This window comes from Camellia sinensis, chromosome 12 (assembly GCF_055761805.1).
Source record: "Camellia sinensis isolate YWXY chromosome 12, ASM5576180v1, whole genome shotgun sequence".
Taxonomy (NCBI): domain Eukaryota; kingdom Viridiplantae; phylum Streptophyta; class Magnoliopsida; order Ericales; family Theaceae; genus Camellia; species Camellia sinensis.
In genome coordinates, this window is record NC_138972.1 from 93,767,889 (window position 1) to 93,795,559 (window position 27,671).

The window sequence follows — 27,671 nt, forward strand, 5'->3', positions numbered from 1 at the left end:
TGGTCCGAAACAAAGAAATAGAAGAACTGAAGTCATATGGATTCACAAACTCAATTTATAGAAGATATCTAAATAGTTCTGATGATTCAATCAATGCAATGAGCAGCCTGAATTAAGGTTTTTTTTTTTCTCGGATAAATGAGCACCCTGAATTAAGTTAGAGATGATATAGATGCATATAGCGCATAACAACATTATCAATTTCGACTGGGAGAAGGTAGTTTCTTGGTCATGACACTCATCACCACTTGGAAGGAGCACTTACAACTGGGAAATGATACATATATGATATATGTACAGAACATAAGTATTGACAATTTTGGCAACAGACACGTAAATGACCAGATACATTCTTGATCATAACTACATGCAAATGCAACCATGTAACAGAAGATTCTCAATACAATGCCAATGACAGCCAATTCATCAGACTCTAGTAATGAGGATGGTGCTCATCAACCATCAATTATTGATGAAGAATCGACTGGTATTCAAGCAAGTACTTCAAACAGTTTTCAGCAGAGGATTCCAGTACCTAATTGTGAGAGCCTTCGGTTTTCCCAGATGCTGATGTAAAAGTGACTGGGTCGGTTGGATGATCCCTCACAGTTAGACTAAACACTTCCGACCTTGAATAATGCCCAACCACATCAAAACCAAACTTCGCACGTGCTATTTCCCCAAGATCTGTCCATCATTGGATCGTCATAAAATACCAATGACAAATAGAATTTTCTGGAGTATGTGACGCAAAAACCAAAGTAACTTTTAATATTCCAAATTGGTAACCTAAGATAGTTTAGATTGATGAATATGGGGAAGAACCTGATATTTCACTGAAGCACAAATAGTCACAAAGTGAAGAGAGAGAGAACGTTTGAAGATATATGCTCCACACAAGCAACAAGAAAACATTGGAAGATTCTTGCACTAGGCTTGGTTGCTATTAGAATGCAGAACTTTAAAAAAAAAAAAAAAAAAAAAAAATCATAATTTTATAATAAACTAGATCACAATATAGTCACATGATCCTATGTTATTTACCGAGAAATGCTAGAGACCCATATGTTTAGACCCACAAATTAATGATGTGACAAAGGAGTTGGGCCCTATATAATTAGGTGTGTAACAAAACAAATGTTGACACCTATTATACTACATCATTGTGGATCGAATTGTGGGAGTTTTTTTGTGGGTTTCAGACATTTTCTGTTATTTACCTATCCTGTTTCTTTTCAGAAAATTTATTTACTTTTATCGTGAACAACAATATGAGGACAAGTTAATGAGGTTTGGCATAGATTGTACAGAGAAACCATACCTAGATCAGCAGAGATAAGTGCCTCCCCATCATAATTGGGGCCCGCTAGAACAGTGCCTGATGGTGAAATAATGACGCTGCCTCCAGCACAAACAACAGAATCTGGTGTGGGATCTTCTTCTATTCCATGAAACACATAGTCCGGAGGAGGTGGGTAATCTTTCCTTCGGCAGAATTGGTTGGCTGATAAAACAAAACATCCACCCTCAAGAGCAATGTGGGTCATTGATGCTTGCCATACATCCCTTGCATCAGCAGTAGGTGCACAGTATATTTCAATGCCTACAAAGGTTAAAGTTCATTACTAAATCAAGGTTCAAATATATATTATACAAAAAGAAATGGTAGTGAAAACCTAAGCTGACTTGGGATGCGGTAGGGAAAAAATATAAATAATATAATTTAAGCCTTTGATAGAGCAGAATGGTGAAAACTTATCCAGGTAGCCTACCCAATTTTTGATAACATAACAAACCTTTTGCATACATTGCTGTCCTCAGAAGTGGCATTCTATTTTCCCAACATATGGCAGCACCTATTTTCCCTATTGGAGTATCAAAAACTGGAACTGTTGATCCATCTCCAAACCCCCAGATTATACGCTCCAATCCTGTTGGCATGACTTTGCGATGCTTTCCAAGGAAATGACCTTGAGAATCAAAGAACAGAACTGAACAATACAGTGTATATCCATCTCTCTCTATCACACCCATCACTAAATATACCTTATATTTTCCAGCCATAGCAGCCAATCGATGAACTTCAGGTCCTGCATATGTCATAGATAAAAAATATCATACAAATTAATGGAAAAGTAGATTACATGTAAGTGTTACATGGACTATTAACTCTTCAATTCCATTCCACCTATTGTATCTATGTCCACTGGATAAGACAAGGGTAAGGGCAAGATATGTATCCAACCGCAGTACCCAAATTAGACACCTTTATTCGTTTTCTTTTAACATCAAGTTGGCCACTTGGATCCTCATTTTTTTTTTTTTTTTTTTTTTTTTGTGTATTATTATTATTTAATGATGTTCAAGAAGAAGAAGCCCCACATTTAATAGTAGAGAAAAATGTATACTCTCTCACACATATGGAAATTAACCTCCTAAATCCAATTTAATCCAAGAACATTCCTAACTAATAACATCTCATATGCTATAGAACATATTTAAATTTTCAGGACATGTGCAGTACCCGTTACCAACTTTTGTATACATTTCCCTAGATCCTCGACTTTTGCATACATTTCCCTATATCCTAAGATTTACGATTCAGGGAGGTCCGGACACATCGAAGCCTGATACTCATTCCCGAGCACATGAAACAACCTATATTTGTACAGATCCATCCTAAGAAGAACATGAATCACTAAATAATGACATGTAGCATTTGATAAGCATCATTTCCTTCTCATTCTCTTCCTCTGTCTCTCGTCATTTTTTTAATTTCTCCGTAGCTAACACACATGCATACACACAAATACATCACTTAAAAGTGCCTCCTTAAACCAATTCAACTTCTAGAATTTGGATACTCTACATGAAACCCTATACCTCATCTAATTATACCCTACATATACACGCTCTATATGTATGTGTGAACACAATTTGGTATTGCATAGAATTTTTCCTAAAGTAATGTTTCCTAAAAAGTACATGCAGCCTAACACAATACAAAGAGTCCAAATAGATCACATTCATTTTGGATTGTGACTCTTAATCAACTTTGCCTAGACCAAACACAAAAGGACATACCAGGCACATCAATGGCTGCAGCATGATACTTCCGGAACTCCTCTTTACCGTTAGCAGTGCGGTTACCAATTGTAACACCAAAATTTGAGCCACGAGGATAACCACCCACAAAGGCTTCCGGAAACACAACTAGCTGGGAACCAAACGAGGCTGCCTCAGCCAGCAATCTCTCAGCCTTATCTGAAAAAACAGTCAAGATTAGACCCCCATAATATCCAGAATTTTCAATTAGTTTCAAAATAGGGTAGCTTAGATGGCATAGATAATAATGAAATCTATCAATATCTACCATTTCTTTGACTACTTCAGTATGATAGAAATTGCCCTCCATTTTCTAGTAAAGAGAATCAAAATGAAAGAATAAATTTGAATAATAGTTTGTATCCTCTCATGTTGGTTTTCAAAAAGTAAGAAACACACAATTGAAATATGCCAAGGTGTATTTAGGAAGTCGTTAAGTGGAGTCCAGTTGAGATGCACCTTCTGTTATCTTCCAGTCTCAAATCAGCAAAAATCCTACGGTTTCATTTTTTATTTTTATCTATTTCTTGTTTTCAAAATAAAATGGAGCCCTAAGATAGCTGGGATGAATTAGATAAAAATCAACAAAAACGCATGTTCAAAAAGCCTAGAGCTCTTGGTTATGCGTTATAGATCTATCCTCATTTAAAAGTTGAAAAATAAGTTATTTGGAGGCAGAAAATAAAATGGTACTACAAAAATTATGTTTATGTTATCTAGGTTCCTAAAAAATGACGTTAGCCTACATGGAAGAGTTGCATGGAGTTTCCAATCAGTGATTGCCCCACAAACATAAGTTTCCAGTGCTCCGAATAGCACCTTAAGTAAGCTTTCTCATGGAAACAAGATTGCTACAATGACCTAAATCCAGAAATTCAGGTTTATCATCATGTAACCCGAGTGGTAATATATATTAACAGTATATAAAGACTGAAACCATTAATTTGGCTTCGGTGCAAGTGCATTTTGGAGGCAGAGAAAGAAAGATACAGAAGAATGACACACTAGTTCGTTTGGGAAGTGGGTTGGCTTTTTTGGCTATTTTAACTTGGGGCTAAAAAGCTTTGTTTGGGAAGGACTTTTAGCTTTTTTGACTTTTTTGTGAAAAAAAAAATGTAATGATTATAGATTGGATGTGATGTTTTATTTTATTCGGCTAAAAAACCTATTTTGTTTTTTGTGGCTATTTTAGCCAAAAAAATCCCCAAACCCTCTTTCCCAAAGGACCATTTAGGAGGTCACATTTTAGATTTGTGAGCTAAGTACAACACTCTTGCTAATTGCTATCATCCACTATGATAACACCAATCTTTCACTTACAATTACATATCCCACTTTTTCGTTTTTGTTTTTAAGTAGAAATTACAAAAAGAAAAAAGAAAAACAACAGAGTTTGACCCTTGTAACTGTAACAAAATAAATTTTGAGTTTTTAATTTTATCAATTTAAATCATAATCTTTTGATTTGTTTTCAATCTTAATATTCACGTATTTTCATCAAGTAAAACCAATAGAAAAAAAGAATGTTTTAGCAACTAAACTCAATGTATGTGTATATAAAATGTCTAAAATATCATTTTTCATTGAGTTTAATAACTAAAATACTATTTTTCCATCGATTTTACTTTAACAAAATAGGCAAATAGTTTAGATTGAAAAGAAAAAAAAAATCAAAAGATTAAGGCAGTATTTGGTTTTTAAATGAACTTTTGGATTAAAAAATGCAAAAGTATGTTTGGTTTACAATCATTCAAAATTGTTTTTTCTCTCTCCTCTCTCCTTCTCTTTTTCTTTTTTTTTTTTTTTTAGGACGTATGTGTAAATTCTAATAAATAGACTTATTGTCCAATAGATCCTGTAATAATTAATGACATTTTTCATCAAACACTAACTAAAAACATCACTAATTGTTAATTTTCAAAGACAATATAAAATTTTTGTCACAAAAAAATGTTACTAATTATAAGTTTAAGTGACAATTTTAAAAAATCGTCACAAAAAAAATCACTAATTTTCAACTTTCAGCGACAGTTTGAAAAATTTGTCACAGAAAAACGTCACTAATTGTAAGTTTTAGTAACAATTTATAAAAATCGTGACAAAAAAAAATCACTAATTGTCAATTTTTAGCGGCACATGCAAAAAATTGTCACAAAAAAATTATTTTTAGCGACAATTTTAGTAGGACTTATTTTCAATAGGACTTGATAGGAATTAAATTCAACTATTAAGACCTATTCGTAGTTTACCTTTTTTTTATACATCAATCAATCACTTTTTCTCTCCTCTCATGTTCTTACATTCTACACATCAATCAATCAATCAATCAATTTTCTCTCATTTATTCAACTACAAAAAAAATACAAATTATCCTAAAACTATTTTCAAAATGTAGATGGCTTCTCTCCAATCCACATAGTGGACTAGAGCGTACCACCACGGGTCTCGTTTCGAGAATCTGAACCGTTCAATGTGTAGAACTCGCTGAATACTTTATCCTTGTAAAAAATCACGTTGGTCGGATATCGATAGTCCTTTAATCGGAACACATTTTTGTTAACAATTAATTTTTAAAATCATGTTTACCACTGAAAAAAATGTGATGCGATCAAGGGACTACCGATATTCGATCAACGTAATTTTTTGCAGGCACAAAGCACTCGACGAGCTCTACACATTGAACAGTTTGAATCATCGAAACGGGACCCGTGGTGGGACTCACGGGCCCAATAGTATGCTCCAGTCTACCTCTCCCTCTCAAAATATATAAGCAAACAAGTTTTCAAAATTTACAAACTCTTTGCAAAAACCATCTTCCAAAATTGATTTTCAAAACTAAAGCAAATGAAACCTAAGGTTCAAATTGGCCAAATAGAAAATTCATTGTTTATTTTGTTTAAAGGGTCCAATCCTAATTTTTTTGATCCCCCCTTACTAATTTCAATTTAAAAATACATTATGCATATGTACTTTGTTCATGAAGTTGGAAAATTGCCTATTATCCCCTAACCTCTAGCATTTACACTGCCATGAAACAATTAAAAAGTGTAAAGGATGTGTTTGATTATATTTTTTCATTTTACAGAGCCCATATATTTGGCAGCAAATCCAAACCCAATCACCTCCTGTTCGAAAAATTACTCCCCACATATTCAAAAAAATTATTTTCCCTAGTAACTTCACCAAATAAACATCATCATCATCATCATCACATCACAATCACACAGTACAAATGCCAGAAAATTCAACATCCTATATTTCAGGGCGATTTGGGCACAAGCTGCCGCTTTGAGTTTGAAAAATTAATTAAAAATAAGGTTTCAAAATTTTATTAATTATTACATTAATTTATAAAAAAATCCCATTGAAATTTAAAGAATCTCAACAAAATTCAATTATGATTTAAAATTAATTAATGTGGTGAATTGCTTAAAATTATTGACTGGTTATTTTCCAATTATAGAATATGATTAATTATACTACTTGCAGCTACACTTTTCAAATTAAAATTAATTAAATCTTGCCTTTACTTATCTATGCCAAATGAAAGATGAGAGGGTAATTTGTGAACAAATTGGGCCAAGCTAGGAAAAGTCTTTTTTGGAAGTTAGGCCGCGCAATGGGCCGAGATAACAGCTGATGTAGCTTAGTCTTAGGCTAAGAAGACACTAGGTCGGCCAGAGATGGGTTGCCAGGGCCTGGACCTAACTATCTGAAGGTAATCCTTTATCGAACTGGGATGTTGTCAATAGAGAAGGCCGAGCTCTGTGTAGCTCGGCAAGGTACCATTTGGTGGCTCGGCTTCCGATCACACGGCCTAAACAGTAAGGGACCAAGATAAAATAGCTCAGTCAAGAATGTATATTTGAGCATGAGGGTGTGACCATCTCACCTGGCTTGTAGTGATGAGGGTGTTTTAAGGATAAGCATTATCCTTGGATATGAGACTCTTAGGAGGACTCTGCCGAGTAGAGTAGAGTCCTACTAGGATTATGCAAACCATCTCACTTGGTTGGTAGTGAGTAGAGTGTTATCAGGATAGACACTCTTCACTGGAAGTGTGATTCCTAGAAGGACTCTTATAAGGAGAGTTAAAATCTTGTCGGGCAGAATCTATAAAAGCTCATAGTTGGAACTATGTACAGGTATCACAATTCTTGAGTTTTTGTGTCTATTGTCTATTTGCTGACTTAGACATCGGAGATGTTTCCGGCACACACCTGCCGGTTAGCTCACGTTTGTGTTTTCAAGTATTAAATCGACGACGTTTGTAGGAGTGTAAACTTGATCAACAGGATTATACGAGAAAATTATTTCGTACTCGTACAAAAGATTAAATGAATTTGTAATTTTATCCGGCGAAAATAATTTAACTTATAAGTTGAATTATGTCAACTAAATTAGTAATTTTACAGCTAAACATGACAGATCAATGATGTTTAAGTGATTTTTGTTACATTATATTTACTTTTTATTTGATCCTTCATTTTAGATTATTTTAGTCATTTTTCTTATTATAAAAGTTAATGGAAGTAATTTACGAGAACTGTCAAATACTTTAAAAAAAATAAAATTAAACACATAATAATTTTTTTTTTAAAAATGTATGAAGGCCCGTATTAAAAGTGAATTAATGCTAGAGATAATGAGAGAGAGAGAAAAAATATATATATATGAAGATTATAACGAAAGATAATAAAATATTATACACTAATCAAAGAATAAAAAAAATTTATAAAATAATATTATTTTTATCATCCCTAGTATTATTCTTTTAGGTGGCCACAAATTAAATGTTAAAACCACGTGGTTTTGACATTTTCAAAGTTGTTCATCGTTTTGACATTTTTAGACCATTTGAGCCGGGAACGGATCGTCGGTCGCCCTCCCCTGTAGCCATCCCCTGTCGCCCCCAAAACGACGTCGTTTTGGGGGCGAATTTTCAAAAAAAAAAAAAACGCAGAACAGGGAGGAAGAAGAGGAAGACGGAGGGAGGAGGGAGGAGGAGGAGAGGAAGGGCCGGACTGGAGGGGGCCTTAAATACAGGGGGGAGGAGGAGGAGGTGGAGACGGTCGGAGGCGGAGGCGACGGCTGTCGCAGGTGCTGCGACGAGGTGGGACGGCGGCTGCGACGGCGGCTGCGACGGCTGCGATGGACGAGGACGGCGAGCTCACAGCCTCCTCCTCCTCCTCCCTCCTTCCTCCCTCTCCCTCTTCCTCGCCTTCCTCCCTCTCCCTCTTCCGTCTCCTTCCTCCCTCTTCTCTGCGTTTTTTTTTTTGAAAATTCGCCCCCAAAACGACGTCGTTTTGGGGGCGACAGGGGATGGCGACAGGAAAGGGCGACGGGTGATCCGGATTAATTTGAGCCACAAAATTTGTAACCCCCATTCTTAAAATGTCCCTGAAAAAGTCAGAGCGGGTCTGCCTGTCCTTCTTCACATTTCTCTCAGAGCAATCAAACAAACGCACAAACGGCGGTGTTTAGTATAAAATTCAGAAGAGAAATCAATATGGAATTCGAGAAACCCTAGAGAAATCACACGAATGAATTCGAAGTAAAAGGAATCGAGCGAACCTAGGGTGGCAGGGGTGTCGTAGAAGACGGTGGAGGCCTGGACCACGGTGGCTCGAACCGTCGGAGCGGAGTCGCTGCCGCCCATATCCACCTCCGCGAACAGTGGTCCGTCGGTGGCTGGTGCAGGGACGAGAGCCATGCTGTTCCGAGTCGCTTTTTCTCTCTCCTCAGTCTTAGCACTGGCTGACCTTTTTGCATAGTATTTAAAAGGTTGTGGGGGGACCTTTCTAGAATACACTGCACTGGGACTGACGAGGCTGCTGCTTTTTAATTTAAAAAATATTATGAATTTTAAATAATTTATTAAATCTTTATTAAATTTTTTTACGAGTGCTGCTCCGAACTCTCTATACGGAACGAACGAACCCCAGCACTCCACTTTCACGTGGGCGGCTGCCAATGATATTTAAAAAAAAAAAAATAACAACAACAACAATAATGATAACAGTTTTTGATCAATCAAAACAGATCGCAGCACTCCATTGAGTCTTATGCATTTTTCATTTTTTTATGTGAGTACGTGATTTTGTTAAAAATTTTAATAGATTATTTGAGACGGTAACATAACTCTTCTAATTTAATTTGTAGGAAATAGTTTGTCGCAAATGAAAATTTTTAATTGGTAAAAATTATTAAATATAAGATTTTAATTGATAAGAGTCATTAAATAAAATATTTTTATAAGTAAAAGTCTTTAAAAAAAAATTAATTGAATTATATTTTCATAAACTTTTATTGATAAAAAATATCTCCAGTAGACACAAATTACATCCTAGTTTTTATATGGAGAATGTTAATCAATGCATCTTATGCATTGTTTAATATTAAGAAATATATTAAAAAATATATATATATATATGTTTAAAATATAAAAAATATTTAAAAAATTATTTATTTTAATAAAAATACATTAAATTTAATATAAAATATTTTATATATTTTTAATTATTTTATATTTTATTTGTATCTTAAAATACTTGTTACCTAGACCTTTTAATGTTGAGCAGTGATGACACGAGGTAATGTGTGGCTATAATCGAAGGGGTTGTGACATTTTGGTGAAGCATTGGGGCATAAGTTTTGAGATCCTAAGTTCCACACTTTTTAGGACAAATTCTCAAAATTTTTGGTGTAGTGGTCTTAGGACAGTCCTTTAAGTGTTGGACAACCAGTGTTCAGGGTTTGGGTATAGGGTTGAGTTTTGAAAGCTGTACTCTCTGACTGAAATGGTGTGTACGTTGTAGAGTTGGTGCACACACACGAGGTTTGTTCCTCGTCCTACTCCGATTAATCAATATTAGATAATTGATTCCAAAATCGACGGATGACAGGTTGGAGAGTAGGGTTGAATCTTGGAAGTTGTACTCTCCGACTAAAATGCTGTGTACATTGTGGAGTTGGTGCACACACCTGAGATTTGTCCCTCGTCCTACTCCGATTAACCGATATTAGGTAATTGATCCCAAAATTAACGGATGACAAGTTGGAAAGTTAATTGTTAACTAAAAAATCGTGTGGCTACGAAGAGATTTGAATTAGCATGTAAGAAGCTGCCAACTGTTCAAGGCCCCACCGATTTAGAAAGCAAATGGAAGCCATCCAATTTGACATAACTTCAAAATTTTAAATCACATTATCTCTCTATTTTTTTACATATTTTTTAGAATAAAAATTAAAAAATTAAAAAATCAATTTTTAACTAACTTTTTAAAACAACTCTTTGTTTACCTTTTGGTTTGGATTATCTTATGTTAGTTATCTTTTTATCTTAGTTAGGTTACATCATCTCTCTATTGTATTATATATATATATATTTTTTATAAAAATATATATATATACATATATATGTTTATTTATATCATCTTAAACAACTGAAAAAGTATTTGGGTATGGTGTACCCATTTTGGGACTGTCGTTCAGCTTTTAGTATTATAGCACTCATGTAAAAAATTAACATAATAGAATATCAGTAATTATATATTTGAATTACATTTGTATTATAAAAAATACAATTATAATTTCAATAGTAATTATAGTATTTTTATAATATAAATGTGCTTCAAATATATAATTATCGATATCTGATCATCTTAATTTTTTATGAATATTCTATTTAACGAATCTTAAAAAATAAACAATTTTGGTCACTAAAGTCGGCTCCAAAATGAACCCCATCAAGCCCAAATGCTCTCTTAATTTTGAATTGCCAATCTATTCCCTTTTTTTTTTTTAAATTAAAAGGTTAATAATTGAAAAATAAAAATATTTTTGAGCTTGAGTTGTACCTCTCTTTTTTTTTTGTCATTTATTTATATTATTTTGTGTCATGATTTATATGTAGAAGTTGCATTGTTTTGGGAAGTTGATTAAAATTTAATTTTTAGTTTTTTTTTTTTTTAAATGTGTAAAAAAATAGAATGATGGTATGACCCAAAATAGTTTAAATATTGATTTTTAACTTTTAGCCAAGTTTTAAAATTGCCCATTTAGCATAATAAAATTATTAGATTTTTATTGAATGGGGCATTGTTTAATTGGCAATGTCATAATTGGCCAATTTAGGTTTTGTTTGGAAATAACGTTTTTTAGATTGAGTTTTTAACTTTTTGACTATCATTTAGTTAAAAAAGTTTCGTTTGAAATGAACTTTTAATTTTTTTGTAATTTTATGAAAAAAAATAAAAGTAAAATGATTATAGTTTGAATATACCATTAGTTTATTGACTTCTTAACTTATTTTATCTTTTAGTGGGTTAAATTAGTCCCAGCCATCTTGCCAAATAACGGTTTAGGCTCCGTTTGGTTTAGTTTTTGAAACAAGTTTTGAGTTTTGAATTGTATTTTGAAAGATAAGTTGTTAAAAATAGTTTTGAAAATTGAAAATTTGTTTAGTTATGAATTTTGAAAATAATTTTGGGATGATTTATATATATATATATATATATATATATTTTATAATTGAATAGATCGGTGTGAGAAGAAATTTGATTGATTGATGTATAAAATGTGAGAGAATGAGAGAAAAGAGAATAAAGGGGAGAGAGAAAAAGTGAATGATTAATTGATTAATAAATAAAAAGAAAAAAGAGGAGGTGGGGGAAGAGAAAAATAATTTTGAAAAGAATTTTAAATCGGACCGGAGGGCAGTCATTTCCTTTTAAAAATTTGTTAGCCAAACATATTTTTTAAATTTTTTTATCCAAATGATAATTTAAAAACTAAACCAACAACTACCTTAGACTCTCTAACAATACTTAATATATATATATATATATATATATATATATTAAAATTATAGAAAAAATACAATAAAATCAATCTAGAAAGGAAAGGCCTCATTCCAACCCATTTTGTGGATTGAACGTGTTAATAGACTTGTGGAATTTATCATGTGCCTCATTTCGATAATTCAAGCCGTTCAATATATAGAGTTTTCGATTACTTTATCCCTACAAAAAATCACGTTAATTGGATATTAATAGTTCCTTGATCGAAACACATTTTTGCTAATAATTTATTTTTAAAATTATATTTACTATTGACAAAAATATGATATAATCAAGAGACTATTGATATCCCATCAATGCGATTTTTTGTAAGAATAAAATACTCGACAAGCTCTACATATTCACGATTCAGATTATCTAAATAGGATTTATAGTAAACTTCACGGGCTCAAAAGCACAATCCAATCCATAAATAAACAGTACGATCCAAGCCCTTTCCACCTAGAAAGAACATTTTCATTTGAATAATCTAAATAAATGCACTCAAATATACATATTTACAAAAAAGTGTATATCATATATAAAATATCATAATTAAATAATTTTTAGTTATAATAAAAACAATAAATTATATTTTGTCCTTTTATAGTGCTTACTTTTTTATTTTGCTAGTTAAAATTTATTTTTTCTCACCCTGACCTTTTGTGTTTATAATTTTTCTCAATTTATGTTAAAAATTATGTAGAAAAAAATTGAGAAATTTGATGATAAATCCAATCTAAGAAGGGTGCAAAGATTAGGTCCAGTGAATATTTTTTGTTGGTGAGAAATCCATGCTTCGCGAAATAATTTGATGAGAAGTCTTGGAAGACATTTTGTTTTTAATTTTATCCATTGACTTTTTTTTATCTGTTTGACTTTTCATTGATTATCTGTTCAAAATTATATCTATATGTTCAAATTTTTTGTCTATTTGTTCAAATTTATATCCATCTGTTCAAAATTTTTGACAATATGTTCAATTTTCCCCCTAAATTCTATCTATCTATTCATTTTTTTTCACTACCAGTTGAAAATATGTGTTTATTTGTTACAATTATCATCATCAACATCAATTTTTTTCCAGATCTGTCTCATATATACACGCACTCACTGATATACATACATACATACACTCACAAACATACACAAACCCCACTATCTGTTAGCAAAATCTTTCTCTTTCTCTCTTTACAACAGCAATTATCTGTTGAAATTTATACCGATTATAAAAAATTTCAACATATCATAATCTTTCTCTCTCTCTTTGTATACAGATTATCCTTTTCCATAATCTTTCAACAGATCATAATTTTAACATTTCTGCAATAACAACAAAATAATAATTTGTTTGCTTTATATCCCTCAATAAAAGAAGAAAAAAACAATAATAAGAAAAAATATATCCTCTCCTACTATATATACAAGTATCTTCACAAAGCATTTTCCGTCTCCAATCTCCGACATTGACGACATACTAATCATTCTGTTGTTCAAATTTTGAAATTAAATAAATAGATTTATGAAGAAATCAAATTATATATATACTAAGAATACATACTAATAATTACAACTAAATTTCAACAGAAATACACAAAACAATAAAAGGGTAAAGAGACGAAACCGAAGCCTGCACGGAAGCAGTTTCCTTAAAACAGATTTCGCCGCCTCACTGGTCGAGTGCTTGAGGAATCCCGGCGTCTGTCTCCCAGGATACGACGGTCAAAACCAGCTACGGCAGAAGCACTCTCTGTCTAGCTTAGCGAACAAAACAGTGGCAGCACACTCTCACTGTAGGAACTTTCAGGCAAACTAACTTGTGAAATGGAAGTAAAAATTTCTGTGTTTGAGACTTGACAGGAGGGTCTCAATTTATACATGTATAGGGGAAAGAAGAAGAGCCTCCAGCCTTTATGGCTGTTCATAATGCACCATTAACCTCTGCAATAAAGGCAGGAGTTACAAACCCCATTAATGCAGGAGTTACAAACCCCATTAATGCAGGAGTTACAAACTTTATTACCTTTTTTTCCATGAAGCTAACTTCATGAGGTAATTTCTCATTCAAATCTCAATGGTTTTTGGCCATTCTATCTGTGGTGTAAAGATCTCAATAAAAAGTATCTAAACCCACTTGGACCCAACACAATAGATGGTTGGGACCCACTTTAATCTTTAATTAAAGTCACCACATTTTAATATTAATTAAAGTCCTCAAAAAACATTTTTTCCAACACATTCCACCGTCCCCAGCTTCTGCAAATCTATAGATGGAAGTGTATACAACATATAGATACAGCTAAGTGAGCCCAAACCATAGATCTACAGATCTGTAGATCGACTTCTTCCTCTGCACCACTACGTAGTCGATTACCACCGCCACCGACATCACACTCGGTTCTCCACCAGCGCCGCCAGTGTAAATTTTGAATCGAGAAATATAAGATATTAGGAGAACACAAAAAGTAAAAGGTTTATAACATATCAAACATTAATTGAAAATTTGAATTTTATCTTTCAAATCAATCAAATTTAAATAAATATCATCAAAATCAAAATCCAATAAAACAATTCACAAAACAAAAAGAGAAATTAAGAACATATGAGTGTATATATATATATGTCTGCTAGATGATTATATATATACCTTTTGAGAATTCCATGCATCATGACAACCAGATGATCAGCTGAAGAAGCATCGGATTTGTTAGAACTCGAAATATCTTGAGTTCCATTGACCCATTTTCGGTGAACACAGTGTTCTCCACTACACCGTTTTTCCATTAGATTTTCATACATCGCTTCATCGACATTGTTGGTAGGTAGGGTTTTAGAAACACCAACTGTGTGTGTGAGAGAGAGAGAGAGAGAACAGCAGCAATGCAAGTGACGGCGGCGAGCGGCTCTACTACAATAGTGAGGTAAAAGGAGAAAGTATAGGGAAGAAAGAGAGAGTAGAGAGATAAGGGGTTGAAAGTATGGTTCTGAATACCAAATGATATGTTGGGGGGGAATAATTTGGTTTTTTTTTGTACTAGTTTGTCTTTATAGACTAGATCTATAGACAAATTTGAATTTTTAGCCTGAGTACTCTAGGAAATAATATATTGACAGTCACGTGGTATAAAAATATTTTATTATATATAATTCATATATCTGATACAAATTCAAATTTTAATATAATAATATATTTTTATATTATGTGACAATTATCATGGTATTTTATTTTTTGTCCCATTTCAAGCAAAAGTTAACTTTAAGAATAAATTAAAAAAAAAAACTTAAAATATAAATGGCGAGAATGAAAAAAAAAAAATTTTAAGAGGGTCAATGTAGGAAAGTGACTAAACATAAAAGGTTAAAGTGTAATTTGCCCATCAAAAAATAATAATGATTCATAATTAAATATTACATAAGTTATAATAAAAAATATTTTCAATCACAACTAAAACAATAATCACAAGAGAAAAGTTAGGGATCATAAATTTTTTTTTATGAAAATGATCATGAAAGATTTTTGATCTTTGGATTGCTTTGATTAGTGTGTGATGCTTTATTCTAAGTGTAATCCAAGGGTAACAAAGCTTTCATGATTATTTTCATGAAAGATTTTTCATGATACCTATCTTTGTTGTAATCACAATGGTTATAACCAATACCATAGTGAGTTACAACTAAGTTATAATTAATGGCCACAATAGGTCATAACAAACACCATAATAAATTATAACCAAGTCATAATTATAATTAGTGTGATGCTAGGGATACCAAATTTTCTACCAAACAAATGACCAAATGTTTTACATGGGTACGGGGTCCGCAATTTTGTGGACCCTACATTCATGTAAGACATTTGGCCATTTGTTTGGTAAAAAATTTGAGACTTATAATATTTTTTTTATAAGTAACACCATAATAGGTCATAAACAAAGACCACAAATGTCATAATTTGGTTTTTTTGTACTAGTTTGTCCTTATAGACAAAGTATTTTAGTGTCTAGACCTATGGACAAAGAAAATTCAAATTAAAATTTGGATTTTTAGCCTGAGTACTCTAGAAAATAATATATTGACAGTCACGTGGTATAAAAATATTTTATTATATATAACCCATACATCTGATACAAATTCAAATTCTAATATAATAATATATTTTTATATTATGTGACAATTATCATGGTATTTTATTTTTTGTCCCATTTCAAGCAAAAGTTAACTTTAAGAATAAATTAAAAAAAAACTTAAAATATAAATGGCGAGAATGAAAAAAAAAAAAATTTAAGAGGGTCAATGTAGGAAAGTGACTAAACATAAAAGGTTAAAGTGTAATTTGCCCATCAAAAAATAATAATGATTCATAATTAAATATTACATAAGTTATAATAAAAAATATTTTCAATCACAACTAAACAATAATCACAAGAGAAAAGTTAGGGATCATAAAAAAAATTTCATGAAAATGGTCATGAAAGATTTATGATCTTTGGATTGCCTTGATTAATGTGTGGTGCTTTATTCTAAGTGTAATCCAAGGGTAACAAAGCTTTCATGATTATTTTCATGAAATTTTTTTCATGATACCTAGCATTGTTGTAATCATAATGGTTAAAACCAATACCATAGTGAGTTACAACTAAGTTATAATTAATGACCACAATAGGTCATAACAAACACCATAATAAATTATAACCAAGTCATAATTATAATTAGTGTGATGCTGGGGATACCAAATTTTCTACCAAACAAATGACCAAATGTTTTACATGGGTACGGGGTCCGCAATTTTGTGGACCCCACACTCATGTAAGACATTTGGTCATTTGTTTGGTAGAAAATTTGAGACCTATAACATTTTTTTTATAAGTAACACCATAATAGGTCATAAAAAAAGACCACAAATGTCATAATTTGATTTTTTTGTACTAATTTGTCCTTACAGACAAACTATTTTAGTGTCTAGACCTATGGACAAAGAAAATTCAAATTAAAATTTGGATTTTTAGCCTGAGTACTCTAGAAAATAATATATTGACAGTCACGTGGTATAAAAATATTTTATTATATATAACCCATACATCTTATACAAATTCAAATTCTAATATAATAATATATTTTTATATTATGTGACAATTATCATGGTATTTTATTTTTTGTCCCATTTCAAGCAGAAGTTAACTTTAAGAATAAATTAAAAAAAACTTAAAATATAAATGGCGAGAATGAAAAAAAAAAAAAAAAAAAACTTTAAGAGGGTCAATGTAGGAAAGTGACTAAACATAAAAGGTTAAAGTGTAATTTGCCCATCAAAAAATAATAATGATTCATAATTAAATATTACATAAGTTATAATAAAAAATATTTTCAATCACAACTAAAACAATAATCACAAGAGAAAAGTTAGGGATCATAAATTTTTTTTTATGAAAATGATCATGAAAGATTTTTGATCTTTGGATTGCTTTGATTAGTGTGTGATGCTTTATTCTAAGTGTAATCCAAGGGTAACAAAGTTTTCATGATTATTTTCATGAAAAATTTTTCATGATACCTAGCATTGTTGTAATCACAATGGTTATAACCAATACCATAGTGAGTTACAACTAAGTTATAATTAATGACCACAATAGGTCATAACAAACACCATAATAAATTATAACCAAGTCATAATTATAATTAGTGTGATGCTAGGGATACCAAATTTTCTACCATACAAATGACCAAATGTTTTACATGGGTACGGGGTCTGCAATTTTGTGGAGCCCACACTCATGTAAGACATTTGGTCATTTGTTTAGTAGAAAATTTGAGACCTATAACATTTTTTTTATAAGTAACACCATACTAGGTCATAAACAAAGACCACAAATGTCATAATCGAGACATATGGTACACAATTCGAAAAAGAGTGTACATTATAGAATGAAAGTAGTTTCCATTCAGTCCATAATCTAGATGGGAGGACATTGCTTGAGCTTGTGAGGTCCATCAAGAGTTCGTTTCGATAATCTAAACTGTTTATTTTTTTTTTAATATTTTGTTATTTATACAAAAAATTATATCGATTCAATAATTGTAACTTATTTAATGTATTATATTTGTCACTAGATGTTTTATTTTTAAAAAACATAATTTTTATTAATTTTTTTATAACAAAGGTAATAAGTTAAAGGGAAAATTATTTATAAGTCCTATTAGGGAGACTTATGCTACATATGGTCCTACTAAAAAACTTATGTTCCCATAAATCCTGTGGGAAGTTTGTTGACACATTTATCCTCAATATTAGTTGTTAATATCATAAATAACAGTAAAACCATATATAGGAAATTAAATGTTACCATAACTCATATCTATATAAACGTAACGTAACGTAACGTGACACCTACATAAACGTAACGTAACACCTATGATCTATAGTAATATGCAATTTCCTATATAAACGTAACGTAACGTAATGTAAACGTAACGTGACACCTATGATCTATGGCAACATTCAATTTATATGAAACATAACGTGACACAAACATAAACCAGCAACATTTTCACATTTAATTTAAAAAAAAAAAAACTCATTAAGTTTACGAAACGTAACGTGTTACGTTACGTTTATGTAAGTGTCACGTTACATTAAGTTTATGTAAGTGTTACGTCACGTCACGTTTATGTAGGATTTTGTGAAATTACTACAAAAAAAGTTGTTTTTTGCGACGGCAAAACGCCGTCGCAAATACCCCAAACGCCGTCTCAAAAAGTTTTTGCGACGGTAAAATATCTTTTTGCGACGGCAAGTGGGGGTCGCAACAAAGGGGGTTGCAAAAGGGCTTTAGCGACGGCAAGTGCCGTCGCCATTGTTTTTGCGACGGGCAAATTACTGTCGCCAATAATCCACAAAAATCTAGGTTTTTTGCGACGGCACAGTATTGCCGTCGCTAAAAGAGCTTTTTGCGACGGTAAAAATCCCGTCGCTAAAAGTGTCGTCGCTAATGACTATTGTCGACGGCAACCTGAGCCGTCGCTAATGACTTATCGACGGTAATTATACCATCGCTAAAGGCCTTATTTTTCAATTCAATTCCCTACCTTTTGCGACAGTATTTGTGCCGTCGTAAAAAGCTTGGTACAATTTTCTTTTTGCGACGGGGTGTTCTGCCGTCTAAAAAAAAAAATTTAAAAAAAACTCTGTATTAAAATTATTAAAAATATAAAAATAACCTGTATTAAATGAAAAATAATTAAAAAAAATCCAAAAATTACATAATAATATAAATACATACATAAACAAAAATTGGCACATGATGAAAATTCATAATGATGTTCCATTCATAACAATACATAAATAAAAATTCATAATAATAAAAATTATGCCACTACATAATGTCGCATAATACATACATAATGTTGTTCACAAATTTAAATAACATAAATCAAAATCAAAATCAAAAGTTTTCGTCTTGATTCTTTCGTGGGTTACAAAAATAAAAGTTGGTCATAATCTTTACACGCCCGCATTCCACAAGAAGCAAACTGCTACTTAGGAAATATCTGAAAAAAACAAAATAAAAATAATTAATAACAATATAATGGTGTTAATATTTTAATTACAGAAAAATATAAAAAAATTAACCAAACCGGGAACCCGATTCGAGCCCCGTCTTCTCCCATAAGTCTCTCATGCCTAGGTGGTCGTGTGTAGGGATGGCAATTTGAAACCGGCCCGACGGGGACCCGACCCCCCGACCTCGAATTGAGGGGGTTTTCCCCGAAAAATATCCCCACGGGGATGGGAATGGTATTTAAAAATTAATCCCCGAACAGATTCGGGCCGGGGACGGGGATAAGTGTTCCAGCCCCGTACCCGGCCCCGTCCCCGTTCCCCGGCCCGGTTTATCCCCGAACTTATCCCCGTATATATATACTTTCCTATTCACTCATCTGCCCTGTTAAAACCTATCACCTACTTCACCCACTAAACCTAACCCACTACACCACTACCATCTCACCTACTCCACTAAACCTAACCCACTACACCACTACCACCTCCCCTACTCCACTAAACCCACTACACCACTACCACCTCCACTTCACCTACTCCACCTACCACCTCCACTTTACCTACTCCATCTACCACCTACTCTTCTATATATAGGAATCATTGTAGCATTCAATAATTTAACAATTACAAACATCAATCAATAATACAATTCTCTTTTTCTCTTTATACATTAAATTTCTACATGGTATCAGAGCAAGGTTAAGCACTTAAATTTCTATATACACACTCATACAGTGTCTTCTACACCGGTAACATGGTACAAGGGCCCAACCCTTCTTGATGCCCTCGACATGATTACAGAGCCCAAGAGGCCATCAGACAAGCCTCTTCGTCTCCCACTTCAGGATGTCTACAAGATTGGCGGTATTGGTAATTTGGCCCACTTTTTTGATCAACACCAGCATATAGTTTCAAAGAGATAACTATATTATATAATTTTTTCTATTTTAAAATATTTTTCCACCGTCCAAACCTTTTTTTTATCTTATATATATAAAAAATTGGATGGAACTCACGTGGGTGCTACTTTTTCTTTTTCTTCTTTCCACAGCCCAACTTTTCCTTGAACCTCAATTTTTTATTATTAAAAATAAAAAAATAAAAAATAAAAATAAAAAAAATTCATTCCATCTAATTTTTCTGCTCAGTCTTGTACCTTCAAGCCATTCGGATTTGCACAATACACTCATTTTATTTCTATCGGGATTTCGCCCTAATCACAATTTTACACCCAAAAAAAAAAAAAAAAAAAAAACAACAACAACAAACCCAAACAACCACATCTACAGGCGGGATTTTTCTTCTCTACTCTGCCGCCGGTCTCTTCTTCTTGCCTCCGTCCTGAGCGGCCCTTGCCGGTGCTGCCTCCATATTTTCCACGCCGCCCAGCACGTTCACTCACCCATACTCCTCCACTGCAGCATATGGCGGACCTCCAAATCGGAACATCACGGTGGCCTTCCGCTTCAGCTCCTTATTTTCCGCCTTTAGCACACTTATCTCTGCTCGCGCATCCTTATACATGCGCTGGAGCAGAGCCAGTTGGGCGTTTAACTGCTGCACCTCATTTGTCCTACTCTGCAGCCGGTGCGACAAGTTTGTGACCGCAGTCATGGTTTCCACACATGACTTCAATGTATACTGATTGGCCTCAATATCCGTTTGCACTGCCATTTTTTGCTCCACCGACCGCATCGGAAAGTTCAACGGAGCAAAACCAGAGGTGTTTGGTTGAGGTTCACGGGCCACCGCACCTGTTATCTCTCCTGTTGACTCGTTGAGGTCGGGAAAGAGAGTGAGCAGACCACGGGAAGATGAGGCCATGTTCTGAGTAGCTGAACGGGAAGAAGAGGCCATGTTTTTTGGGTTACTGAGTGTTTCCGAGAAGGGTTGGATACAGAGTATTTACAGATTGTTTCAGAATGACAAGTTCAGAGGTTTCAGTCTGGTTTGGTTTCCTCCACCTCCGCATTGGTTTATATTGACACTGACGACGCGGCCGACACGCCGCTCTGTCGCTCACGTGCCTCGCCGCGTCTCCGGCTCACCTTTTGATGGCTCGACGCTTTCTGTCGGGCACGACTTTTGATGAAGTGGGCGCGCCTTTTGAGGGCGCAACTTTTGATGGCACGCCTTTTTATGGATTGGGCACGCATTTTGATGGCACGTTTTTTTATGGATTGGGCACGCCTTTTGATGGCATGCCTTTTTGAAAAATTGGGCACACCTTTTGAGGGTGCGACTTTTTAAGGGTCCGACAAGACTCTGTAAACTGTCCCGACATTGATTCCGGTTAGCTCCTTCATGGGTCCGACAAGACTCTGTAAACTGTCCCGACATTGATTCCGGTTAGCTCCTTCATGGGTCCGACAAGACTCTGTAAACTGTCCCTACATTGATTCCGGTTAGCTCCTTTATGGGTCCGACAAGACTCTGTAAACTGTCCCGACATTGATTCCGGTTAGTTTCTACAAGGGTCCAGCAAGACACCGTAAACTGTCTTCTACAACGGTCCGACATGACCTCATAAACTGTCTTCTACATCGGTCCGACACGAGCCAGTGTCTTCTACATCGGTCTTCTACAACGGTCTGACACGACCATACAGTGTCTCCTATCCTCTTTTATTTTTTATGTATTTTCTTGTTTTGTTACTCTCTCCAAACTCAAGTTGGTTAGTTCCTATCCCCTTTGAGTTTGCGGGGGGCTGTTAAAACCTATCACCTAGTTCACCCACTAAACCTAACCCACTACACCACTACCACCTCACCTACTCCACTAAACCTAACCCACTACACCACTACCACCTCACCTACTCCACTAAACCCACTACACCACTACCACCTCCACTTCACCTACTCCACCTACCACCTTCACTTTACCTACTCCATCTACCACCTACTACCACCTACTCTTCTATATATAGGAATCATTGTCGCATTCAATAATTTAACAATTACAAACATCAATCAATAATACAATTCTCTTTTTCTCTTTATACATTAAATTTCTACATGCCCTCATTTCTTTATTCACTAATTTCACAAATCCATTCTTCTCCACACTACTCTCTCTCTCTCTCTCTCTCTCACACCCTAATCTAGTTTTCATCTTGGTCTTCGTCTCATACCCTAAGCCCCTTCTCTCTCTCTTCTCCTCACCTCTGTTACTGCCTTGTCACTGACCACCACCAATCGTCAATGGAAGAACCACTCTTTTCTCTCTTCTCTTCTGTCCCTCTCGGTTTCACGCTCGGAATCACTCACGGAATCAGCCAACAGATCGTGAATCAGAGAATGGTTCTTCTGTCCCTCTCGGTCTCACGCTCGGAATCAGCCACAGATCGTGAATCACTCTCGGAATCAGATCGTGAATCAGCCAACAGATCTCAGATCGTGAATCACTCTCGGAAACAGATCGTGAATCAGCCCTTAGATCGTGATCGCCAACAGATCGTGAATTAACCCTTAGATCTCAGATTTTTTTTTTGATTCAGATATATATATATATATATTTTGAATCACTCTCTCTCTCTATATATATATATATATTTTGAATCACTCTCTATATCGTGAATCACTCTCTCTCTCTCTCTATATATATATATATATATATTTGTTGATTCAGATTTTTTTTTGATTCATAATATGTATATATATCTCGTTGTTGTTGTTGTTGTTGTTGACGAAGATGAAACATAGGATCATTATTAGATTATTATTGTTGTGTATTGTTGTTCATCTCAGATCTAACAATATTATTACTGTTGCTGCTGTTTTTTTTTTTTTTTTTTTTTTTTTGCCCGGGGAATGTCCGGGGTCGGGGACGATGATGGGTCCCCCGTCGGGGATCGGGGCCGGGGACGGGGTAATTTTCACCATCGGGGATCGGGGACGGGGAGGGTGATCCCCGGCCCGCCCCGTTGCCATTCCTAGTCGTGTGTGCCAAGTTTCATGCTAAACTGACGCCGTTTGGTGATTTTGGAGCATTAACACCTTGAATTCAAGTTTCTTAAGAAACTAATTTGCCTAAAATGAAATCCGACTCTAACTCTCAAACCGGGAACCCGATTTGAGCCCCGTCTTCTCCCACAAGTCTCTCGTGCCTCGGCGGTCGTGTGTGCCAAGTTTTATGCTAAACCGACGCCGTTTGGTAATTTTGGGGCGTTAACACCTCGAATTCAAGTTTCTTAAGGAACTAGTTTGCCTAAAATGAAATCCGACTCTAACTCCCAAACCGGGAACCCGATTCAAGCCCCATCTTCTCCCACAAGTTTCTCGTGCCTAGACGGTCGTGTGTGCCAAGTTTCGTGCTAAACCGACGCCGTTTGGTGATTTTGGGGCGTTAACACCTCGAATTCAAGTTTCTTAAAGAACTAGTTTGCCTAAAGTGAAATCTGGCTCTAACTCCCAAACCGGGAACCCGATTTGAGCCCCGTCTTCTCCCACAAGTCTCTCGTGCCTAGGCGGTCGTGTGTGTCAAGTTTCGTGCTAAACCGATGCCGTTTGGTGATTTTGGGGCGTTAACACCTCGAATTCAAATTTTTTAAGGAACTAGTTTGCCTAAAGTGAAATCCGGCTCTAACTCCCAAACCAGAAACCCGATTCGAGCCCCGTCTTCTCCCACAAGTCTCTCGTGCCTAGGCGGTCGTGTGTGCCATGTTTCGTGCTAAACCGACGTGGTTTGGTAATTTTGGGGCGTTAACACATCGAATTCAAGTTTCTTAAGGAACTAGTTTGCCTAAAATGAAATTCGACTCTAACTCCCAAATCGGGAACCCGATTCAAGCCCCATCTTCTCCCACAAGTCTCTCGTGCCTAGGCGGTCGTGTGTGCCAAGTTTCGTGCTAAACCGACGCCGTTTGGTGATTTTGGGGCGTTAACACCTCGAATTCAAGTTTTTTAAGGAACTAGTTTGCCTAAAGTGAAATCCGGCTCTAACTCCCAAATCGGGAACCCGATTCGAGCCCCGTCTTCTCCCACAAGTCTCTCGTGCCTAGGCGGTCGTGTGTGCCAAGTTTCGTGCTAAACCGACACCGTTTGGTGATTTTGGAGAGTTAACACCTCGAATTCAAGTTTCTTAAGGAACTAGTTTGCCTAAAGTGAAATCCGACTCTAACTCCCAAACCGGGAGCTCGATTCGAGCCCCGTCTTCTCCCATAAGTCTCTCATGCCTAGGCGGTCGTGTGTGCCAAGTTTCGTGCTAAACCGACGCCGTTTGGTGATTTTGGGACGTTAACACCTCGAATTCAAGTTTCTTAAGGAACTAGTTTGCCTAAAGTGAAATTCGGCTCTAACTCCCAAACCGGGAACCCGATTCGAGCTCCGTCTTCTCCCACAAGTCTCTCGTGCCTAGGCGGTCGTGTGTGTCAAGTTTCGTGCTAAACCGACGCCGTTTGGTGATTTGGGGCGTGAACACCTCGAATTCAAGTTTCTTAAGGAACTAGTTTGCCTAAAGTGAAATCCGGCTCTAACTCCCAAACCGGGAACCCGATTCGAGCCCAGTTTTCTCCCACAAGTCTCTCATGCCTAGGCGGTCGTATGTGCCAAGTTTCGTGCTAAACCGACGCCGTTTGGTGATTTTGGGGCTTTAACACCTCGAATTCAAGTTTCTTAAGGAACTAGTTTGCCTAAAGTGAAATCCGACTCTAACTCCCAAACCAGGAACCCGATTCGAGCCCCGTCTTCTCCCACAAGTCTCTCGTGCCTAGGCGGTCGTGTGTGCCAAGTTTCGTGCTAAATCCGGTTCTAACTCCCAATCCGGAAACCCGATTTGAGTCCCGTCTTCTCCCACAAGTCTCTTAACTTAGAATGTAAAGAATGCAAAGATACATTTTAGCTTAGAATGCAAAGATACATTTTATACCTGATCTTCTGGTGGTGGTGTATATGGATTCTCATCTTCTGCAGATTCCCTAAATGCCCTGTGGCCACTCGATGCATCAGGAACCTATGATAGTCAATGCCTAATGTGTTAATCATATTCGAATTTTATACATAATCTTGTGTGAATATTGAACTATCAAACAATTTAATTTATATCGAACCTGTCTGTTGGGATCGACACTCGCCCCCTGTGACACAAAGGCCATCATCTCAGCTCTCATTTGCTGTAAATGTGTAGAGAACTCTGCTTGTAGCTCCTCCCTCAACTCATCCCTTAGCTCTGCACGAACCTGCTGCGTGATCTGATCAATAGTCGATGGCTGGGATGTTGACTGTGACGGCCCAGCACTATCTTTATACACCGCTCTCCGAGGCACAATTCTCCCGTATGTGCGACAATATCTATGTCCGTCATGACCTATCAACTCATGGAAAATGGCATTCCTAGCCTCCAAAGTCCGACCATCCTCAGGTAGCATAGAGAGTTGACGATTAAACTCATCCTGTATTGAATAAGACATACAAGTATATGCCAAATTAAGATGGTTGACACACAAAAAATAAACTTTAAATACAATCAAAGGTGTTTGGAAACTACCAAGGTCTGGATAACCTCTGGGTCATCTGTTCTACGTGTCATAAGCCAAACATTCATCTTATCAGTAGACTCCCCCTTATTGGTCATCTACATTTTTTTAGAAATATGAAAATTCGAATCCAAATAATTTGCAAATATACAATGTTTATTTATATACAAAAATAAAACAATAAAATGTAAACCTCATACCGTATCTGAGAGAAAGTAGTACGCCCTGTGGTATGAGCTATGCCGTGAGCTCGCTGATTTTTAGCATTCCTACTTGTAATTTTCTGTAACAGGTTCAACAAATGTAAGTATGTAAATATGATTTGTATGTTTACATATCATAAATATAACTTATTTGTATACCTCAGCATCGGAAGTATGTCAATACTCCACAAGTTCTTCCCACTGGCTTGGCACAATGTGCAAAGGAACATCATCCTTCAGATTAGGATCAGAACTTCTAGACTTGAAATACTTAGCCTTAATCTTGTTCTTGTGATCCTTCCATATGCTGTTGCAGTTTTTCATGCAGATTGGCTTGTACTCCTCTGGACATATATTCAAATTGTCCTATAAAACACAATTTCAAAGTTTAAATAATAATAACACAATTTTGGAATTCGAATTTGTGGACAAAAATATACTTTTACTTTCACATCCTTCCAGATAGCATCAACAATATCATCAGGCACATTGTTCCAGTCAAGAAAAGTAAGAGGAACAATGTTACCATTCCGCACAATGATGCCAAGTTGAGTAGTTAACTTCGCCACGCCCCTATTGGGCATTAATTTTCATCAAATTGTATGTCCAGCTTTTTACCAGTACCCCACTCTTTAATGTCCTTGGCATATCCTCTACCACGCCTAGTCGAGGTTGATGAAGAACTAACATGACCTGCGAGATACAATAACAATAAACAATATGCAATGGTAATAAACAAATACAAATTTAAATAATATGAATACAAATCGAATTCTTATACCTGAGGTAGGCTGTGAAGAAGTCGAAGGGTCTGCAAAATATAATGAGAATAAACAAGTTATATATAATGAGCATAAATAAATGTATGTTTAAATAATTTTCATACAAATCAAAGCAAATTTATATACCTGCGGATGGCTCACAAGCTGATGACTCTAGTCAGGATGATAGCTGCTGTGGTGCCACTGATGGTGGACGCACCGATGGTAGGCGTGGAGGCTGAGTACATGGTAATTGCTGTGGTGCCACTGATGGTGGTCGATACGGTGGTACTAATGAGCCCTCAGATGGTGGTGGCACTAATGGCCCCTCCGATGGTGGCCGATGTGATGTCTCCTCTGATGGTGGTGCTACTGATGTCCTGTTATGTAGCACATCAGACATCATGCGCCGGGGATGATCAGGCTTCCTCTTCCTTCCCATAATAATCTGCAAGCAATATAACATTAATTGACATTAGAAACATAGAAAATGGTTTGTTATCAACTATAATATGACATTAATTGAACTAATACAATTATAAAGACAAAGTAAATTAAGAAATTGATGATTAACTGCAACCTTGGCCTTAATTGAATTACTAATGTTGATTAAATATCAGCCTATTTGAACATCAACTGTTTCCCCTTCTGCGGCTTCCCTCACCCAACCAACTTCTTCATCACGAAGCATTATATTTTATTCCAATTGTTGGCTCATGTATGGCTCGATTTGTGGAT

At 35.2% G+C, this 27,671-nt stretch overlaps 2 protein-coding genes and 1 long non-coding RNA gene across 8 annotated transcripts; all 3 read right to left on the reverse strand.

Moving 5' to 3' along the window:
- Positions 1 to 261: 261 nt before the first annotated feature.
- Positions 262 to 8,989, reverse strand: LOC145789400 (bifunctional nitrilase/nitrile hydratase NIT4A-like). 6 transcript variants are annotated; one of them, XR_014345620.1, is made up of 6 exons: positions 8,680 to 8,920; positions 3,085 to 3,264; positions 1,797 to 2,090; positions 1,322 to 1,603; positions 826 to 959; positions 262 to 735 (listed from the first exon to the last, which is right to left on the reverse strand). XR_014345620.1 is itself a non-coding variant. In XM_082897496.1 (6 exons), the coding sequence occupies exons 1-6, from the start codon at positions 8,816 to 8,818 to the stop codon at positions 706 to 708; spliced, it is 936 nt and encodes a 311-aa protein (XP_082753622.1). In that variant the 5' UTR covers positions 8,819 to 8,920; the 3' UTR covers positions 262 to 705. The 6 variants fall into 6 exon arrangements, 5 of the variants coding, with proteins under 5 accessions (XP_082753622.1, XP_082753619.1, XP_082753618.1 ...); XM_082897496.1 differs by having other exon boundaries at positions 826 to 836; XM_082897493.1 differs by having other exon boundaries at positions 826 to 943.
- A 4,285-nt stretch (positions 8,990 to 13,274) lies between these two features.
- On the reverse strand, positions 13,275 to 14,956 carry LOC145804056 (uncharacterized). The gene is made up of 2 exons (XR_014345621.1): positions 14,593 to 14,956; positions 13,275 to 13,886 (listed from the first exon to the last, which is right to left on the reverse strand). It is a non-coding gene; the product is annotated as an uncharacterized LOC145804056 (long non-coding RNA).
- A 4,282-nt stretch (positions 14,957 to 19,238) lies between these two features.
- LOC114287626 (uncharacterized) lies at positions 19,239 to 27,381 on the reverse strand. Its single transcript, XM_082897497.1, has 8 exons — positions 27,081 to 27,381; positions 26,954 to 26,983; positions 26,332 to 26,865; positions 26,170 to 26,252; positions 25,981 to 26,067; positions 25,544 to 25,885; positions 25,363 to 25,446; positions 19,239 to 19,487 (listed from the first exon to the last, which is right to left on the reverse strand). Exons 5-8 carry the CDS (start codon positions 26,065 to 26,067, stop codon positions 19,473 to 19,475), a joined length of 528 nt encoding a protein of 175 aa, XP_082753623.1. The 5' UTR covers positions 26,170 to 26,252; positions 26,332 to 26,865; positions 26,954 to 26,983; positions 27,081 to 27,381; the 3' UTR covers positions 19,239 to 19,472.
- Positions 27,382 to 27,671: the final 290 nt, after the last annotated feature.

What these genes read in the sequence shown, in the direction of transcription:
- LOC145789400 (XM_082897492.1), bottom strand. Translation starts at nt 8,818, where the DNA reads ATGGCTCTCGTCCCTGCACCAGCCACCGACGGACCACTGTTCGCGGAG. An exon ending in CGACACCCCTGCCACCCTAG is followed by an intron (nt 3,265 to 8,679) that starts GTTCGCTCGATT and finishes CTGTTTTTTCAG; the next exon opens with ATAAGGCTGAGAGATTGCTG. An exon ending in GACAGCAATGTATGCAAAAG is followed by an intron (nt 1,604 to 1,796) that starts GTTTGTTATGTT and finishes TAACCTTTGTAG; the next exon opens with GCATTGAAATATACTGTGCA.
- LOC114287626 (XM_082897497.1), bottom strand. Translation starts at nt 26,067, where the DNA reads ATGACCAATAAGGGGGAGTCTACTGATAAGATGAATGTTTGGCTTATG. An exon ending in CAGAGGTTATCCAGACCTTG is followed by an intron (nt 25,886 to 25,980) that starts GTAGTTTCCAAA and finishes TATTCAATACAG; the next exon opens with GATGAGTTTAATCGTCAACT. An exon ending in GTGTCGATCCCAACAGACAG is followed by an intron (nt 25,447 to 25,543) that starts GTTCGATATAAA and finishes TGACTATCATAG; the next exon opens with GTTCCTGATGCATCGAGTGG.